Source organism: Lygodium microphyllum, chromosome 21 (genome assembly GCF_053477565.2).
Source record: "Lygodium microphyllum isolate KBCC chromosome 21, Lygodium_microphyllum_v1.1.10, whole genome shotgun sequence".
NCBI classification, from domain to species: domain Eukaryota; kingdom Viridiplantae; phylum Streptophyta; class Polypodiopsida; order Schizaeales; family Lygodiaceae; genus Lygodium; species Lygodium microphyllum.
In genome coordinates, this window is record NC_141155.1 from 83,170,345 (window position 1) to 83,189,806 (window position 19,462).

Below are 19,462 nucleotides of genomic sequence, written 5' to 3' on the forward strand. Positions count from 1 at the left end.
TGGATTAGGATTGAAATTACTGGTCCAAGGAAATACAACTTTGTTTTTTAGTTTAAGAACCTTAATATTTGATTTTACTGAGAGCAGCCCCAGAATTCATAGGCCATTCTAGATATAATTTCTTTGATATTATTTGATCCATATTTTAGTAGAAAACTAACAGACCTTTATCCTTAAGAAATGCAAGAGAGCACTGAGCACTGGAGTTGAGATGCAGCAGTAGAGTCGAGATGCAGCTAGCAGTGTGCAATGAGATAAGATGTGATTATGCTCGACTGTAGAAGTAAAGTTTTGAGAACATTAGGAACTCTGATGTAACACACAGCATTGCAATACATAACCAGGAGAAAGGTTGGAATTTCTGATGCAACACACTGTGCCAATGTATAACTGAGACTATAATAAGCAGATATACTCTGCATATGACAATTTCAGGTACACCACCCCAAATTATGGTGCTAAAAGAATATATCTGCTTTTCGACATTCTTCACCCCACCCAAAACTGTAACACTGACCTTTGACAGGATAGCATCCATTGAATAACTGCATGCACAACTATTTCATATATGCCACCTGCAAAGCCCGTGCTACAAGACAATAAAGCACTACCAGAAACCCATTGCAGTTCCTTAAGACTGCCCTAACTTCAGATTGATGCCACGGAACTTCTGTACTGGGACAGAACGCAACCACATAACCCCACTAAATGGATATGCACCAATGCTCTTTTTGAAACACAATGCTTCACTTTGAGCATTCTAGAGTCCCAGCACACGTTTTATTACAAGGGATCCAAGTCAGGTTTCTTCCCAGTTTGTGCCTCTGTCCATGCTTTCGCAATAGTTCTTTTCATATCTTCATCACCTTCTTCATACATGTTCTGCCAAATAACAATACAACTTCAACACCATACAAGTAGCAGCACCATTTTTAAAGACTTCAAGTTACTATATCACATATACAAGTATTCTGGGACCATGCGATGATTGCCTTAATATCAAGTAAATTATCCCAAGCTCAAGCCACTAAATATCATTAAAAGAAAGGCCAAACATAATGAATGCGAGCATATGCAAACAATTTAGTATCACATACCTTCATCATGTCCATCAGCCCAGCCATGGGATCCTTGTCAGCTTCCAACTTAGGCTTCAGCTGCAAAGTGCAATTTATCAGTTACCAAGAAATCACATCAAGTGTTTTATTTATTATGAGAACATGCTTTATATGCTCTGGATGACAGTGTCCATGAGCACAGCTGCGACTAAGACTCTTCTGCGCCTTTCTCTAGATTGCTAGCCTCAATTATGAGACCAGATCAATATCATAAAGCAGAAAGCATCACTAACAGAACAGATTGTTTAAACTAACACTACATTGCAAAGTTAGTTGTGTGAACCTTGTCTTCCTTGAAGTGCAGATCAGGCCAATTGCCCTTGTCAGCCTTCTTGAGTGTGATTATGATTCGATTGGGCTTGACAACAGTAGTACACTTCTCAGGTAATATAGGTTTGCTTAATTTGGATACACCACACCGATAATTTTTGCCAGACACATCATGAATCTTGACATCAAAAGAAGTGGACTTGAAATCTGTGACAACATTTTCCTGGGAAGCCCCTTCAAGGAAAATATATATCTGCACAAAACAAGACCTGTTAGTACTCCCAATATCCCTGTCATTAGGAAATAACAGTGAAGATGATGGAATCAACCAAACTCCTCGAAAAGTAAAATCTAGGGGAAATGTACACTAGACCAACTGAAAAGAAAAGGCTAACTGCCACATTGTCTTTAACCCTTAACAAAAAAGGGCCATGGATTAGAATGGACTTTCAGGTTCATGTAGTGATCCAGCCGAAATTTTTGGTGTTATAAGCTGTTCAAACCATGAAAAGGGTGAAGACTGAGAGAGATCCCCTGAGACCAAGTTGGAGAGACAAATGCACAGCTGGGTTAAATTGTCTCAACTGGTTTATTAACTGTTGGATAACAAAACACGTGCACAAGTTCAGATGAGCAAGCAATGATTTTTTGCTAGATGCTTTGCATCTTTTCACAAGATGTTAGAGGGGAAGGTGAGCAAGTTTAATCCATGACGACTAGTTCATGATTCCATCTTGCCTCAACCACTTCAGAAAGTTGAGCAAGCAAAATTAACGCCTGAATTATATCTCAATTTACTATAATTTCCTGGCCCAAAATAACTCCAGAAACAGCCCCAAACATATCTATTTATATGACAGTAGGAGACTCCTCAAAAGTTCTTATAAAAGGCCGTCTCATGGGCCAGCCACTTCATTTCATCCCCCCAACCAAAAAAAAACACCAAAAAGAAAAAACGCTTTCACCATTATTGCCTACATCTTGCCATCGCCTACACTCTTTACCTGCATTTTAGCCATCTGCTGCCTTCATCCCCATCATCCTCATCATTGTCTAGAGAAACTGCTGCTGGTTGTTGAGACATTGCTGGTTCAAATGCTGCTGCTGCCTGCTGCTCTTCCTAACTGATGTGGTGCTGGTTACTGCCTTCTAGAGGTCCACACTGCTGCATTTACTCGCATGGAGGACTGCTGATATCATTTACACCCTTGGCAGGCTGCCACATTATCATCCGTGGACTATTCCTGCTTTGGGATCCATCTCAGGTACTATACACTCTTAAAGTGTTTCCAGCATCACAAACTCCTTTATCAGTTCACCTCAGCCTGGGTCCTCAAGACATGGAGGCCAAAGGCTTCTGTGTATCATTCTCATACTTTATTCCACCCTTTCTCAATTGAGCAAACATCAAATTGGGTTATTGTGTGTCATACACTCTATGCTTTCTCTATTTGCCCTAGCATTATCTTGCATCGTATCAAAGCCGGGCACTCTTAACTGACACCTAAACCTTGATTCAGAAAGCTTGGCACCCAAAAGCACACCAAAACACTTTCAAGGAGTGTAATCCTTCACCACCAAAGCACTTCCCCTAAAAGCCAACCCCCACTAAGAAACTCCTACATTGAGTCATCCTCAAATAGTAGAAAAGATACAGATTTCTTTGGTTTAGAAACTTTAGAAACATTCCTAGAAGTAAGAAACATTTCTCAAAGGTCAAAACATTAGTGATGAGAGACTTAATTTTTGGCAATTTGTTTAGTTATTGGACTCTATCACTCTAGTATCTATTCTTATCTTGAGAGTTGATTGCATGACTCTGGTCTCATTTATGACTTACCTATGATGTACTATGATTCATTATGGATTTTAACATTAAGTCTTTTTGTTTTGGAATGAGATTCGAGAATTGTGGTGTTGCATCTTCATCCATTCCACATTGCACCCTGAAGTCTGAGTCATAGCATAGCTTGTCCAAAGACTCTTAACTTTCACAAGTCAAAAATGCAGAGGCAAAGCAAAAGCAGAGAGAGAGAGAGAGAGAGAGAAAGAGCTGTGAGCTGAGACCAGACACAGTGATCGAGAAGTTCAATGACTCAGAGTTGAAGAGTGTTTGACAGTGATAGAGTGAAAGTGAGTCGTCGGATGGGTGTGTACCAGTGTGGTACACACAAAGAATTAAAAAATGTATTTATACTTAGGGTACGGTACACTTACACCCATTAGGGTGGATTCACATGTGTAAAGTAATATACACGAGAGAGCGCATAAAGGGCCTTTACACCCAACAACCTCCCACTTAAAGGTCCTAAGCGAACCTTTAACCAACTCCCACAAGTCTAATGCAATGCTCATGTGGAGCCTTTGCAAGACTTTTAGTAAGAACATCTGCAAGGTTATCTTGTGATTTGATCTTAGTCAAAGTGACTAGACCATCATCCAGAACCTGTCTGATAAAATGATACCAAACATCAATATGTTTGGTACGTGCATGAAACATGGCATTCTTAGCCAAGCATACAGCGCTCTAGCTATCACATCTAAGTACATGTGTTTTGGTGGGCAACCCAAAATCCTTGACCAAACAACCAAGCCAAACTGCTTCTTTTGAAGCTTCAGTGGCTGAAATATATTCAGCCTCAGTGGTAGAGAGTGCTACTATTTTTTGCAATCTAGAGCACCAAGAAACCGCCCCACCCATCAAGGTAAAGATATACCCGCTAGTAGATTTGCGAGTATCCAAGTCATTTGCCATGTCTCCATCACTATACCCCTACAAATCCAACGTACCCTTGCCATAGCAAATACATTTTCTCTGTGTGCCCTTAAGGTATCGTAAGATACATTTCACTGCTTCCCAATGTGCTTTGCCAAGATTTGACATGAACCTGGTTACAACTCCCACTACATAAGCAATGTCGGGTCTAGTAGCAACCATATCATACATGAGTGAACCACAAGCTGAAGTATAAGGAACACCCTTCATGGTATTGGCTGGCTTGTCATCTTTTGGGCAATCTGTTTTGCTAAGCTTAAGATAGGGTGGAAAAGATACACCAAGAAGCTTAGCATTAGACATAGAAAAACGATCAAGTACTTTGCTGATGTACCTTTCTTGTGAGAGAAATAAGAGTTGTTGCTCTCTATCTCGTGTGACACGCATGCCCAAAATATGATCAGTTGCACCCAAATCCTTCATAGAAAAGGCTGAATTCAGCTGCCTTTTCAATGCATTAATATGGCTTTTATGCTTACCAGCAATAAGCATATCATCCACATAAAGCACAAGTATAATAAGGCTTCCATCATCTGCCTTCTTAATATATAAGCAGTGATCTACACTACTCCTTTTAAAACCATGTGAGAGCATGAAGGCATCAAACTTTTTATACCATTGTCTAGGAGCCTGTTTCAAACCATACAAGCTTCTCTTAAGCTTACATACCAAATGCTCCTTTCCATGTATAACAAAGCCTTTGGGATGTTTCATGTACAGCTCTTCTTCCAGATCACCATGCAGAAATGCAATTCTAACATCCATCTGATCAAAGCTCAAGATCCATAGATGCTACAATGGCAAATGACACTCGAAGAGTGGTCATTTTGACAACAGGAGAAAACACTTCCTAAAAATCAATGCCATCCTTTTGTGTATAGCCCTTAGTCACAAGTCTGGCTTTGTATTTCGGTTTACCATCCACACGTTTGATTTTAAAAACCCATTTGTTAGGAATGGCTTTTCTATCCTTTAGTAATGTAACCAAATCCCAAGTATCATTCTGATACAATGACTTCATTTCTTCCTGCATAGCTAGCTCCCATTTTTTCTTTAACTCACATGATAAGGCCTCTTTATACATAAAAGGCTCACCTTCATCTGTGAGCAAAATGCAGTCCAAAGAAGGATCAAATCTTTCTATATGTCTTCTAACACGTGTAGACCTTCTTACCCAATGATCTGTGTTATCAAGTAGTGGATCCACATCCAAGGGAATGTCAATGACCTCATTGTTTGGCTGCTGAATTGCATGTTCAAGTTGCTGTAATACAATTTCAGGCTTCTGTAATTCATTTTCAGCATGCTGATTTTTGTGTTGAAGCTGATGTTCAGCCTCCCCTTGCTGCCCATTTTCATCTAGCTCAATGATGATACGCTGATTGTCATAATCAGCATCAAAAGGAGCTGAATTTTCAGTGGCTGATGGCTGCTCTAGTAACTGATCATGCTGAAATTTAACTTTCTTTTTGTCTGAGTCATTAGATGTGACATTTTTCAGCAGCTTTGGCTCATTGAATATCACATCCCGGCTGTGTAGCACCTCTTTTATGCTTGGAACCCAAACTCAATAGCCCATTTCACCTTCATCTCCATAACCCATGAAGATACATCTATGAGATTTCATGTCAAGTTTGGTTCTACTATCAACAGGTACATGTACATAGCATTTGCAGCCAAAGACTCTTAAGTGGTCATATGAAGCAAGTTTGCCAGACCAAACCTCTTCAAGAATGCCAATGTCAAGTGCACGATGTGGAGATCGGTTGCAAATATGCACCGCGGTTTTAAGTGCCTCTCCCCAAAACGATTGCAAGAGATTAGCTATGGACAACATGCATCGAATCTTCTCACATAACTGTTAGCAGTCATGTTTGTCATGCCTTGTCATCTCCTGCCTGTGAGCCTCAGTCTGAGTCAGACGAGGACATTAGGAGCTCTGACATGTCTGTCATGTGTTATGATGGGGGAGGCTGGTCACTCTCGACTGGCTGTCTTAGGATATGCATTTCTTTTTTATCTCTTTTAGTGGGCAGCCGGCCACTTTTTTTGTCACTGATGTGGAGCGCCCATTTTAGGGCATTTTTAGGGCTTGTTCTTTTGCCTATTTATAGGCAGTCCCCCCTCCCCACTTGATCACTTGTCTTCTTACATATTCCGACACTCCTCCTCCCCCGTGGTGGTGTTGCCATCATCATCAACCTGATCTGGTGCCCTCACTGACGCTGTGGGCTGCGTGCAGGGACTGATCAATCTCCTTCCGCCTTCCCGTTTGTATTTAGCGTTCATTTCAGTCAGTGCAGATTTCTCTTCCTTTTTTTCTGCTTTCTCTCTCTCTCTCCCTCCGTGTTCGTATTCCTTCTTCCGCAGCGCACTCTCACAATAATGTGAGATTCATTCGCTCAGTCACACCATTAGATGATGGATTGTAAGGAGCTGTAAGCTCTCGTTTAATTCCATTGTCATCACAAAACTTATTGAATTCCTTAGATACATACTCTCCCCCATTATCTGTTCTTATGCACTTTAACTTTAGGCCTTTTTGAGTATTAACCAATGCATAAAACCTTTTAAAAGCATCCAATGCCTCACTTCTCTGCTTAAGCAAGTAGACCCATAGCTTCCTAGAGTGGTCATCAATAAAAGACACAATAAAAGAGAAGCCACTATGAGTTTTTATCGACATGGTGCAAACATCAGAATGAACTAAATCCAAGATACATGCCTTTCTAGAGGCTCCATGAGAGTAGGGACTCTTTACATGTTTGCCAAAAATACACCCATCACAAAAGTAAAAGCTTTGAGCTTTTCAGATCAACTGAGAGTGCCTGCAAACCCTTTTGGCTCATATGTCCAAGACAATTGTGCCATAACTCCATGTGTGACTGTACTTCAGCAACTGCAACAAAATTTCCAAGAAGTGCCTTGCAATAGAGATAATATAGAGTCCCCTTTTTGCCACCTCTAGTGACTAGCATAGATCCTTTCTGTATTTTCCACATACCACCACCAAAAGTGGTGAAGTAACCTCTGCTGTCTAGCTGCCCAACAGAAAGCAAGCTCTTCTTGATACCAGGAACATACTTAACATCATGAAGAATCAATTCCTGACCATTTTCTAGAGCTAGGCGTATGGTGTTCATTCCTTCAATATCACATGCATGATTGTTGCCAATGTAGACTTTTCCAAGATTACCTTCTACATAAGTAGAAAAACACTCCAAAGATGGAGTTACATGAAAAGAAACACCGTTGTCAACAATCCACGATTGTGACAAACCATCATGAGCTAACAACAAGGCATCTATCACATCTGTTTTAGTGATATACATGTCCTCCACTGTCATAGCAAGCGGATCAGAAAATGCAACCAGCAAATCAGCATCTTTATCATCTTCTATCTCCTCAATAACAACACTAGATACCACATTTGCTTTTTCTATCTCTTTAGGGATAGAGCTATCATCCTTGTCATTCTTTTTGCCTTTTACATTAGCCTGCTTCTTACGTTCTTGTTCCTTTTTAAAGTACCTGTAATCGAGCTTTTTATGCCCTTTGTGACCACATTGATAACAAGTCACATGTTGCTGTTTTATCTTGCTTTTGCTGCAATTTTTGTTATTATTTACAACATTATACCTTTTTTCAAGTCTTCCTCTTACATTGTAGGCTGATCCACTGTTTTTCCCACTTGCCTTGCGTCTAATCTCTTCATTCAGAATAGAACCGCGCACACCATCAAATGTCAAGTTGGGATTATTGCTCAATGAAACAACCAATGCTTTCCATGAAGCGAGCAAGGTCATGAGCAAGAAGATAGCCCTCAATTTAGGATCAAAAGCTAGCAAACTTGCATCCTGTAACTGACTCAAAATACCAGTGAAAGCATTTAAATGCTCTAAGGCAAGTTTGGACTCATCAAGCTTCAAGTTGACCAACTTCTGCATGAGATGTACCTGATTGACAGGAGTTATATTCTCATAAGTAGCCTTAAGCTTTTCCCAAATAACATAGGCAGTATCACTCTCTCATTCATTCCTCACGGCTGATTCATTTAGTCCATCACCTCTTCTCTCCGGCCTCTCCACTAACCTCACACCCCTTCGAGAGGACATTGCGGTTCGTGGTTTGTGGCTATCATCATCATCTTCCTTGTGCTACGGCACCCTTGTTCCCTTGTATCACATTCACTCCATGTTTCGGAACTTCATCATTCCATTCCTCAAAGTTTTTTTTTTTCTCTTCTCTTCTCCATGTTTGCCGAATTCACTCCGTGTTTCTCCCCGCAACCCCTACTGTCTCGTTGATACATCATCTTTTGACATGGTATCAGAGTTGGATCTACTCAAACAACGGCAAAGGTTCGGCATCCACTTCTCTTCTTCTTCCGCCACATCAACATCTCATTTTTGCAAGTTTCAGGTATTTCAGTTTGCTACCCTTCACCCTTCACTCGCAGGTTTGCGTTTCTGCGTTTTGCGTTTAGGGTTTGCAGCCCCAAAAAGAGGCGCCATCCTAGACTAACTATGCCTATTTATAGGTCACTCTCTCATTCGTTCCTCACGGCTGATTCATTCAGTCCATCACCTCTTCTCTCCAACCTCTCCACTACCCTCACGCCCCTTCAGGAGGACATTTCGGTTTGTGGTTCGTGGCTGTCATCATCATCTTCCTTATGCTACGACACCCTTGTTCCCTTGTATCACATTCACTCCATGATTCGAAACTTCATCATTCCATTCATCAGAGTTTTTTTTTCTCTTCTATTCTCTTCTCCATGTTTACCGAGTTCACTCCGTGTTCCTCCCCCCAAACCCTACTGTCTTCCTGGTACGTCATCTTTTGACATGGTATCACAGCTGGATCTGCTCAGACAACGGCAAAGATCCTCCACTCTAGTAAAGGCAAACACCGGTGGCAAGTTCGACATCCACTTCTCTTCTTCTTCCGTTGCATCAACATCTTGTTTTTGCAGGTTTCAGGCGTTTCAGCTTGCTGCCCTTCACCCTTCACTCGCAATTTGCGTTTTTTTCGTTTGTGCGTTTTGCGTTTAAGGTTTGCAGCCCCAAAAAGGTACGCCATCCTAGACTGATTGTGCCTATTTATAGGCTGCTCTCTCATTCATCCCTCACGGCTGATTCATTCAGTCCGTCACCTCTTCCCTCCAACCTCTCCACTACCCTCACACCCCTTCGGGAGGACATTGCGGTTCGTAGTTCGTGGCTGTCATCATCATATTCCTTGTGCTATGGCACCCTTGTTTCCTTCTATCACATTCACTCCATGATTCGGAACTTCATCATTCCATTCATCAGAGTTTTTTTCTCTCTTCTCTTCTCTTCTCCATGTTTACCGAGTTCACTCCGTGTTTCTCCCCGCAAACCCTACTGTCTCGCCGGTATGTCATCTTTTGACGAGCGCCCCTTTTTGGGGTTGCAAACCCTAAACGCAAAACATAAAAACGCAAAAACGCAAACTGCGGATGAAGGGTTTCTCAACAATGTAAACTCAAACGGAGTTTGTATGGGCTGAAACAAGCATCAAGAGAATGGTATCATAAGTTTGATACATTCATGCAGTCTCAAGGTTTCCATAGAAGTCAAGTGGATCACTACTTGTACACCAAGAAGGCTGCAGATGGCAGCCTGATTATCTTAGTCTTGTATGTAGATGACATGCTGATTGCTGACAGGGATACTCATGCCTTGAACTCACTGAAGCAAAGTCTTCATAGCAGCTTTGACATGAAGGATCTTGGTGATGCAAATCACATTCTTGGCATGCAAATACTCAAAGATAGGTCCACAGGCTTACTCTATCTATCTCAGCAAGAGTATATCTCCAAATTTTTGGTGCGTTTCAATATGGAGGGGAAAAAACAATTGGGGTCCCATTGCCTCCGTATGTGAAACTCAGTGCAGAGGACAGCCCTACATCTGATGATAAGGAGATTGAAATGGCCAAGATACCATATGCTTCAGTTGTTGGCAATTTAATGTATGCCATGGTTGCTACATGTCCTGACATTGCCTATGCGGTAGGAGTGGTTAGCAGATACACGGCAACCCCTGGCAAGAAGCATTGGGATGCAGTGAAAGGTATTATGAGATACCTCAAAGCCACAAAGAAGTTGTACATCTGCTTAAGAAAGCAAAAGGCATTTGTTGTTGGCTTTACGAATGCAAACTATGCTGGTCATGCCAATTGCAATAAGTCCACTTCCGGTTATGTGTTTACTTTCATAGGTGGAGCAGTCTCTTGGATCTCCAAGCTACAAAAGTGTGTTACATTGTCTACTACAGAGGCAGAGTATGTGGCTGCCACCACTGAGGAATGCAAGGAGGCTTTATGGCTTTCATGTCTGATGGGAGAGCTTGGCATCTCAAAGTTACCTGTTCTCCATTGTGATGGTCAGTGCTATCGTGCTAGCACAGAATCCTGTCTTTCATGCAAAGACAAAGCACATACAAGTAAAGTACCACTTCATTAGAGATATACTTGACAACAAGAGCATTGAGCTTGTCAAAGTGCATACAGATGATAATCTTACAGACCTTCTCACAAAGGGTCTTCCAGCAAAGCGGTTTTCTCATTGCCGACAGATGATGGAAGTTGGATAGATATATATTTTTTAGTTTTGTACATACCTAGACTTAGCTAATTCTTTTCTCCTCTTAAGGCACATCGCCTTTAGGTCGGAGGTTGTTGGAAATAAAGACCCTCATGCCATCAAATGTGCTTGGATGTGAGCACACCCTTAGCACTTGTACTTACACGTATATATCTATCTAGAAACCTAAAGGTATACACTCATCATTGTACCTACAAACATGCTCACTCTCTACTTTCCTCTCTCTCACTCTCTATCTCTCCGTGCCTAAGGAACACCTACTATCTCGATCTTCGAGCCTAACTTGTCACTACAGTATAAGCAAAGCTTGCAAGCCCATGGTCAAGTTCCTCCACTGCTCACCGTCAATGTTTATTTTTTCTCACTATGACTAATCATCGGGCCGTCTTCCTCGACCACTAGCATGACGAGTGGGACAAAAAGATAAAGCCATTTCAAGCTGAAAACTAAAATAAAAATGATTAAAGAAAGGTCTCAAGGAGTGGCTCCTGTGAAGAGACTCGAGAGAAGACTCTAGAGTAAGGAAGAAGTTGAGAACTTAGAAGAGAGAAGGAAAAACAAGAGAAAGGAGAAGGAAGAAGAGGAGAAGAATAGAGTAAAGAGAGACGAAGCAAGTAGAGAAAGAAGAAAGAGAAAAGTGGCAAGTTGGAGAAGAAATAAGAGAGAGGAGGAGCCAACATTTAGCCAAGACTCACACATTAGCCTCCACCTCCACCACTAGCACCTTTTAGAAACATTTATATTCTAGTATCTCTAGATTAGCCAACACTTCTTGGACACTCACAACTTATTTCTGTCTATCACCTAATCCATCATCTTAACAACCACCACCAAATCCACCTTATCCCCTGCCATATTCTATACCACCTACTTGTCCCCACCAATATCCCATTCATCCTCATTGATCAAACATGCATTTTTAAACAAGTCTGGTTTTCACGGGTCGAATTTCACCACTCGTTTCAATTTGATGAGACGTGTTTTGGATGCCCAAGGTTAGTGAAAACTTATCTTCAACAAGAATCCCAACTTGTTTCCATATAAGATGTGTCACTCTCGAAAGTGCCGAAATGCCATAACCATAACTAAGTTGATGTAAGGTCTCTTTTCCAAATTCCACACTCGACTATAGCACTTTGACCTTGTCGTTGAGCATTGAGCCCATCTCATTGACTACTATGGGGCACAAGATCAGTCTCGTCGCATCGATTTAGACTATGAGCTGCAAATATATACATCAATGATAGCTTGCCAAATGTGGAGGTAGATGAATGCGCCCATCATTTTCCTTCCCCTTTTGCCGATATCTACAGTCCGCACAAAGTAAGTTTTACATGAGACGAGTTCATTAATGATGCCCTGCTTTTTATGATCACTCCATCTGTTAGTGAGAATGGAGCAACCATATTTTATCCATACATCCTGAATAGAATCAAGGACTCTATCAATCCTCTCCTCTTTATCAAACTTTTTTGTCCTCATGTCATCGTATGTGACGTCAATCCATCCTTCACATGGTCCCACATTGGCAATGGCTTTTACTAACTTCTTTCATTGCTCTTACTTTAGGACATTGAATGCAAGATTGCACTCAATCACCATGCGTTTTCAACGTCCACAAGTCGTTGCCTTTCTCTAAGAAAAGCAATCGATCCACACACATGACCGAAAGCTTGAGAGAGAGAGGATTGTTTCTCAGACACCACATGAGTTTCCACTCTTTGTCTTTTACCGGAGCTGGATACAGATACGAAGTCCCCCATCACTACTGATAGAGGCCTCTCCCGCATTGGCTGAAGATACACCCACATTCAATGCTTCCTCGTTACTAGGCATGGAAGTTGGCACTAATAAGCCACTTCCACCTCTTAGCTCTACTCTTTGTCTTTTACCGAAGCTGGATGCAGATACGAAGTCCCCCATCACTGCTAATAGAGGCCTCTCCCACATTGGCTGAAGATACACCCACATTCAATGCTTCCTCATTAGTAGGCATGGAAGTTGGCGCTAATAAGCCACTTTCTCCTCTTGTGGATCCCCCTCTCCTCTTGGAGAGAACCTTCTCCGCGATGTTCTCAAGAATCTCCTTGCATGGAGCAACTTGCCTCCTTGTCTTCGAAAGATATTGGAGACGCTGGGTTGCACCACTTGTATAGCGCTTCCCGCAATACTTGCATATCCGATGGTGAAAGTTAAACTTCTTTGAGTCCCTCTCCACATGGATCGCATGAAAATTAAAGGCCTCATGCTTCTCACGAGTTATAGTACCGATGACAGATGAAGAGACCCGAAGGAGAGAGAGAGAGAGAGAGAGAGAGAGAGAGAGAGAATGTGTGTGTGTGTGTGTGTGTGTGAGAGAGAGAGAGAGAGAGAGAGAGAGAGAGAGATACTTGAGTCTTAACTCTTGAAACTTGAAAGTTAAAAGAGAGGGAGAGATCTAAGGGTTGGGGTAAAGTTAAAAGAGCAAGAGAGAGTGGGGATGGGATATAAAAATGGCAAATGCTTTGATAGGGTGCAAGATAGAAGGGATGGAAGATGAGATTCGAGAATGGTAAATGCTTTGATAGGGTGCGAGAAATCGAGGATGGAAGATGAGAAAGACAAATCACAAATTAATTCAAGATCCAAGAGAGAAAGATGAGAACGACAAATGCTTGCTGAATTGGTGTGAAAACACGTAGGAGAGCACCTTTTGTTGATGAGAGAAGGGCCAAATGGTCTAAGAGGGGTCAACAGTCAAAGAGAGTTGCCAACTGGATAGAATTCAAGGAGAGTTGGGAAAAAGGAAAGAATGCATAGCTAGAAAAGGGACATGGAAGGATGTGCAAACGCGATGGCCAAGATTGGCTTGTTTTTTCATTCGGATCCAAACAATACCATACGGTACGAATTGTATGGTACAATCAATACCATACGACGTAAGGAGACAACTATGGCCACATCCATAGCTTCTTCACTTCACATCAACTTGCTGCATCAATATATCAACTTATTGGGGACTTTACTTTTAAGCAAAGAAAAGGGAGGGAGGAGGGAGAGGGAGGATTGGTCACAAACTTTGTAAGGAAACTTCTAAAGATCAAAAAAAGTCATCTCAACCTAAATATTTAAATGTGGCCTTCTTGGAATGAAGCTAGAAAAATCTTCCAACTCAGACTCACAAGATCTAACTACATAAATTGCTATTACAATCCTTAGAAGAGGCTAGAAACTTATTGCCATACCATATAAGATGGCTAGGAAATAGATATCTAATAGCCATTAAAGAAAACTATTTAGCTATACTTATACCTAGATACATAACGAGTCTTAATCCTAGGTTTTGAATTGCATTCATGCCCCCTAGATAGAATCACCTAAGAGACTCTCAAAAGTGAGCATAGAGAAAGGTTGCATGAAAGCCCATTTCTTACACTTAAAACCATATCCCACACTTTCAAGATGTTACTACATTTGAAACGCATATCTTATCCCATGATAATGCCCATCGGAAACACCCCCTACCAAAAAAATAAAAATCCAAGCACATGAGTAGACAAGTAGAAATAGCTATTTAGTCTTGCCAAGAAAGAAGCAACTTTGAAGATTACTTTTGAAGCTTAGAATTTAGTCCCCCAAATGTAGCTACAATTTGCTATTTACTTTGATATTTAATCCCACGTGTTTTAACTTTGAAGTGCATCATTAGTTGAATAATCATGTCTAATTGAAAGGATGCTTTAAAGGTATGTTTAGAATATGGAGTCTTGATACCATGAAGCATGTATTTCAAAATGGTGATTTCAAGCTGGAAATTGTTTCGACCCTTACATAGCATGAATATTGTCATAATTGGTACACACAATGGATAGACATTGCTATTGGATAGACATTGCTATTACTTTGAATGCCTAACGTACAAAGATTGAATAGCACTAACACATCCAAACCCTAGGCCCTAGCACTAACACATCCAAACCCTAGGCCCGTAATTTGTTTATCAATGAAAAACGTTTCATGCCAACTAATACAATAACAAACTGATTTCCTACCTTATTACTACAGTCGTGAAAATTACAAAATGTAATCGTAAGTCTGACCTTCACTTTCTCAGCGTCTTGATCCCAGCTGAAGCTGGACAAGGTTGTGTATCGAATTTCCGGTGTTGATGGGACCTTAAGGAGGGGTGCAGGTGTTGAGTGATTAGATGAAGCCGCAGCCTGAGCCTGAGCAAGAAAAACGAAGGGTGAATACATTTTTTGAGGAAAGAAATGTCTCACAAAGTTGCAATAGGGAAAACCGTAACATGAGATACAAAGTGGAGAAGAACTTACCCAAATTTGGGAGAAAAGAATATGCAAATTCACTAAATGGCAATAGAATGTCTAAGAGTGTCTTGACTTGCAATAAGAGAAAACAGACAAAGAGATGCAAAATGTCTCAGAGAATCCTGAAAGCCCTGACTTGCAAACAATAGAAAAATAGAAAAGAAGATATATAACATGGTGAACAAGCGTCTCACAGGAAGTCATAAATCGCAATAACAGAAGACAATGCGAGCAGATAGATGAAAATATACAAAATGGAGAAGAAACGTCTCGCATAGTCCCGATTAAAATTAGAGAAATGAGAACCGAAATGTCTCAAAGAGTCTAGTAGAAAACAGCAGACAGAAATGCGCCATGACTGACAGAAGAGAATCGTTGTTCGGGAACCTTAAGAACAGAGAGAGCAGATGCACGTACTCTTTCTAGGCTTTGAATCTCTGCTGAGAGTAGGGTTTGGACGCGAGGTCGTTTGGCCTGGCTAAGCAAATCTTTGAGCTCTGCGACATCCTCGGATAAGTCCAGCGCCATCGCGGGAGATGAAGGAAGCGTGAGCCGCGGTCACAAAAGCAGGTCGCTGTGGATGCTGCAGCCGAATTTTCTCTGCACGATAATGCCCCAGAAAACTGAAGGTGCACCATTCACAAGAGAGTGGGGTTTTAAGCACAAACGAAGTGGAACTTTCTGGATGGTTCCTCTTCCCTTCTAACCTTCGAGTATTTTAGACAAATCAGCAGCCAAATTGGCTATGTTTACAATCAAGCTAGTGATTTTTTGTTCGTGCCTACAAAGCATGATGTATACACCATTGCTACTGATTTTTTGTTTGTGCCTACAAGGCATGATGTATGCACCATTGCTACTGATTTTTTGTTTGTGCCTACAAGACACCATTGTACGTGCATGGCAATATTTGATTAATATATTGTACCTCTTTTACATTTATTAGGAGAAATGGACCAGTGGTAAGCATCAAACATCCAAATTTCTCTCGAGCCTACATGGTAGTAGGCCTAGAAAATTCATTGAAAGAAATTCAGATTAATGCAAAGAATACCACTCTCAATTTTCCATTGAGGCCCCCCATAACATCCATACTTGTTAAAATATAGTGGATTATTCTGACATTTATATATTGTTTTCGAATGAGAGAGAGACTAGCGTAAATAATAAACGCTAGCGTTCCTTGCGCACTTCACGTGCAAGGAACGCTATCCCCCTTCGCTATCGCAAAGTGGGGTGCAAGGGAAGTGAAGCTGTCATGCTATCGCACATTGGGCAATGCTATCACAAAAACATCACGTGATTCACTATTGCATACTAATGCTATCACACGGCAGCTTCACTTCCATACCGCACAATAACATTGCCACCTTTGAGCGCAAAAAACATCACATGTTTTACTCTCCTCTACTCACAACCCCTCTATCTCTCACCCCTTTTACACCTCCCCCCTCTGTATCCACACTCATTCACTCAATCACTCTCTCCCTCCCTCTCTCGCCCTCTCTCTCTCTCTCTTACACACATGTATAAAATGCCAAATATGTATTTGCATCCAGGAGTACATAGACTCATATATACATGCAATGACCATGCACCAAACTTGTAAACTTGTATCCATACTTGCTCTGCACAACAATTAGAAGTAGCTCTAGATGATCCTTGGATGTTACAATGAGAAATAACATTGCTACAATGAAACGAACCACAAATGAAAGATACATAAACCACATCACAAAGTTTAAGTGTGTCCAAGCATTACATACAAACTCTCAGTATTAATAACCCACACATGTGAAGCAAAGCCCAAAACCAAAGTTTGTTCTAGAGACTAAACCAATAACCTTGCACCACAAATTCAAGTATCAACAAACCACAAAGTGTCACTCCTTGATTGTGCCTATGCATCTACATCCAAATGTTACAAAATTTTTGAAACTTCCCATAGGGCCTAACCAAAACGAAGCTTTCTTTTCTTTGAGATATCACTGGGAAATTATCCACTCTCCAATATAGCATGGCTAGGTGAAGCAAGCCCCATCGCCACTCTTCGTCTTGTTGATGGTATAGGGGACATGATAGTATTTCCTCTCTTTCTTGTACCTAAATTTTTAGAAGCCCATAACGTAAACATAAGCACATCTAACAACCAACAAAAACTACTTAACATTAAAATAACAATACCTGACTTAACATCCGCAAACCACTTGGTAGGCATTGTCATAGCTTGATGCAATGTCACAAAACAATTGAGGTCTTTAGATTCATACATCGCCCACCCTCTTGATATTCTATCAGTATGAGATCATTGAAACCTCTTATCCTGTTCAGCTTTACCCATATGCACTTGAAAACACTGAGTATTCACAATGTATTCCTCCCTCCCCTGGTCTATGCCTCTCCTTTGTTTGTGGCCCCTCTCCCACACAATTTTTACATCTCTCCCTGTCTTTTCACACACACACACACACTCTCTCTCTCTCTCTCTCTCTCTCTCTCTCTCTCTCTCTCTCTCTCTCTCTCTCTCTCTCTCTCTCTCTCTCTCTCTCTCTCTCTCTCTCTCTCTCTCTTGTACGCATGCATAAAAGGATAGACATGCATTTGCATCTAGGTGTATAGAGACTCACATATGTATGCAATGCCTTTTACGTACCAAAGTTGTAAACTTTACCCATACGTACTTTGCATGATATCTAGAAGTAGCTTTATACGATCCTTGGATGTTACAATTGGAAATAACATTGCACCAAACCATAAACAAAAGACATACGAAATGCATATTTTGTATCCTTGAGTACAAGAAACCATATGCTTGCTTACTATATTCTCTCTATCCAGAATCTATCTCACTATTTTTTGCCTCTTCCTCCCTCTCCCTACCCCTCTTCACCTCCCCCCCCCCCCCCCCCCATTTGTGACTCTTCTCTCATATGTTTGTTACCTATCTCTCTTTCTCACATCTATCATCCTCATTCCCTCCCTCCTCCCTTTTTATCTTTCTTTTCCCTCCACAACCTCTATCTTTCCTTCCCTCCCCCCTTTTCACCTCTCCCTCCCTCCCCTCTTTTATCCCTCTCCTCTACTCTATCTCTCATCCCTTTTACACCTCTCCCCTCTCTATTCACACTCACTCACTCACTCTCTCCCTCCCTTTCTCCCTCCCTCTCTCTCTCTCTCTCTCTCTCTTACACGCATGTACAAAAGGCCAAACATGAGTTTGCATCTAGGAGTACATAAACACATATATACATGCGATGACCATGTACCAATATTGTAGTTGCATCCATACTTGCTTTATGCAACAGTTAGAAGTAGCTCTACATGATCCTTGGATGTTACAATCAAAAATAACATTGCTACGTTGAAAAAGAACCACAAACTTTAAGCATATCCAAGCATCAAATACAAACTCTCAGCAGTATTAACAATCCACACAAGTGAAGCAAAGCCCAAAACCAAAGCTTGCTCAAGAGCCGATAACTTTATACCATAAATCCAAGTATCAATAAACCACAAAGTGTCACTTCTTGATTGCGCCTATGCATCTACATCCAAATGCTACAAATATATTGAAACTTGCCATGGGGCCTAACCAAAATCAAGCTTTTTTTTCTTTAAGAAATCACTAGGAAAATTTCAATTCTCCAACATAGCATGCCTAGGTGAAGCAAGTCTCATTGCCACTCTTCGTCCCGGTGATGGTACAAGGGACATGATAGTCTTTCCTCTCTTTCTTGCACCTAAAATTTTAAAAGCCCATAATGTAAATGTGAACACATCTAACAATTGACAAAGATTACTTAATATTAGAATAACAATACCTGGTCTAACATTTGCAAACCACTCAATAGGCATTATCACAACTTGATGTAGCGCCACAAAACAACTGAGGTCCTTAAATTCATACGCCAGCCACCCCCTCGGTATTCTATCAGTGTGAGATTGTTGAAACCTGTTTTTTGCTCAGCTTCACCCATATGCACTCGGAAAACACTGAGTATACCCACAATGCACCACCTCAATAAAAACTAGAAGTAAAAGATCTATATTGACATCATCATATAAACGCTAAATGACCCTTGCAAGCATTCTTCTTATAATACCATGCATTGTCATTGCATGCTGTCAAAGAGTTTACTGTTCATAATATAAATCATGGGATTCTTATGAACACAGAAGAGCTTCATTGGAAGTTATATGAGGAAGTTGCATACAAAATTCAGACATTGTTATCTAATAACCAACTTAGTTACACAAGTTCTTTTGTATTTAGCATATAATTTTCAGTTATACCATGTATATTTATGAAAAATAAGTCTATGGGAACCTACAACTTGGTCAACTGGAACAATTGCCAGTC

The 19,462-nt window shown here is 40.9% G+C and overlaps 1 protein-coding gene across 1 annotated transcript; it reads right to left on the reverse strand.

Moving 5' to 3' along the window:
* Positions 1-310: 310 nt before the first annotated feature.
* On the reverse strand, positions 311-15,781 carry LOC148018216 (uncharacterized). Its single transcript, XM_087661685.1, has 5 exons — positions 15,520-15,781; positions 14,875-15,000; positions 1,402-1,641; positions 1,098-1,157; positions 311-882 (listed from the first exon to the last, which is right to left on the reverse strand). The coding sequence occupies exons 1-5, from the start codon at positions 15,628-15,630 to the stop codon at positions 784-786; spliced, it is 636 nt and encodes a 211-aa protein (XP_087517811.1). The 5' UTR covers positions 15,631-15,781; the 3' UTR covers positions 311-783.
* Between the last annotated feature and the right edge of the window lie 3,681 nt (positions 15,782-19,462).

Coding starts and splice junctions, on each gene's coding strand:
- LOC148018216 (XM_087661685.1), bottom strand. CDS start 15,630: ATGGCGCTGGACTTATCCGAGGATGTCGCAGAGCTCAAAGATTTGCTT. Junction 15,001..15,519: donor AGATTCAAAGCCTAGAAAGA/GTACGTGCATCT, acceptor TTTCTTGCTCAG/GCTCAGGCTGCGGCTTCATC. Junction 883..1,097: donor GGCTGATGGACATGATGAAG/GTATGTGATACT, acceptor GTTATTTGGCAG/AACATGTATGAAGAAGGTGA.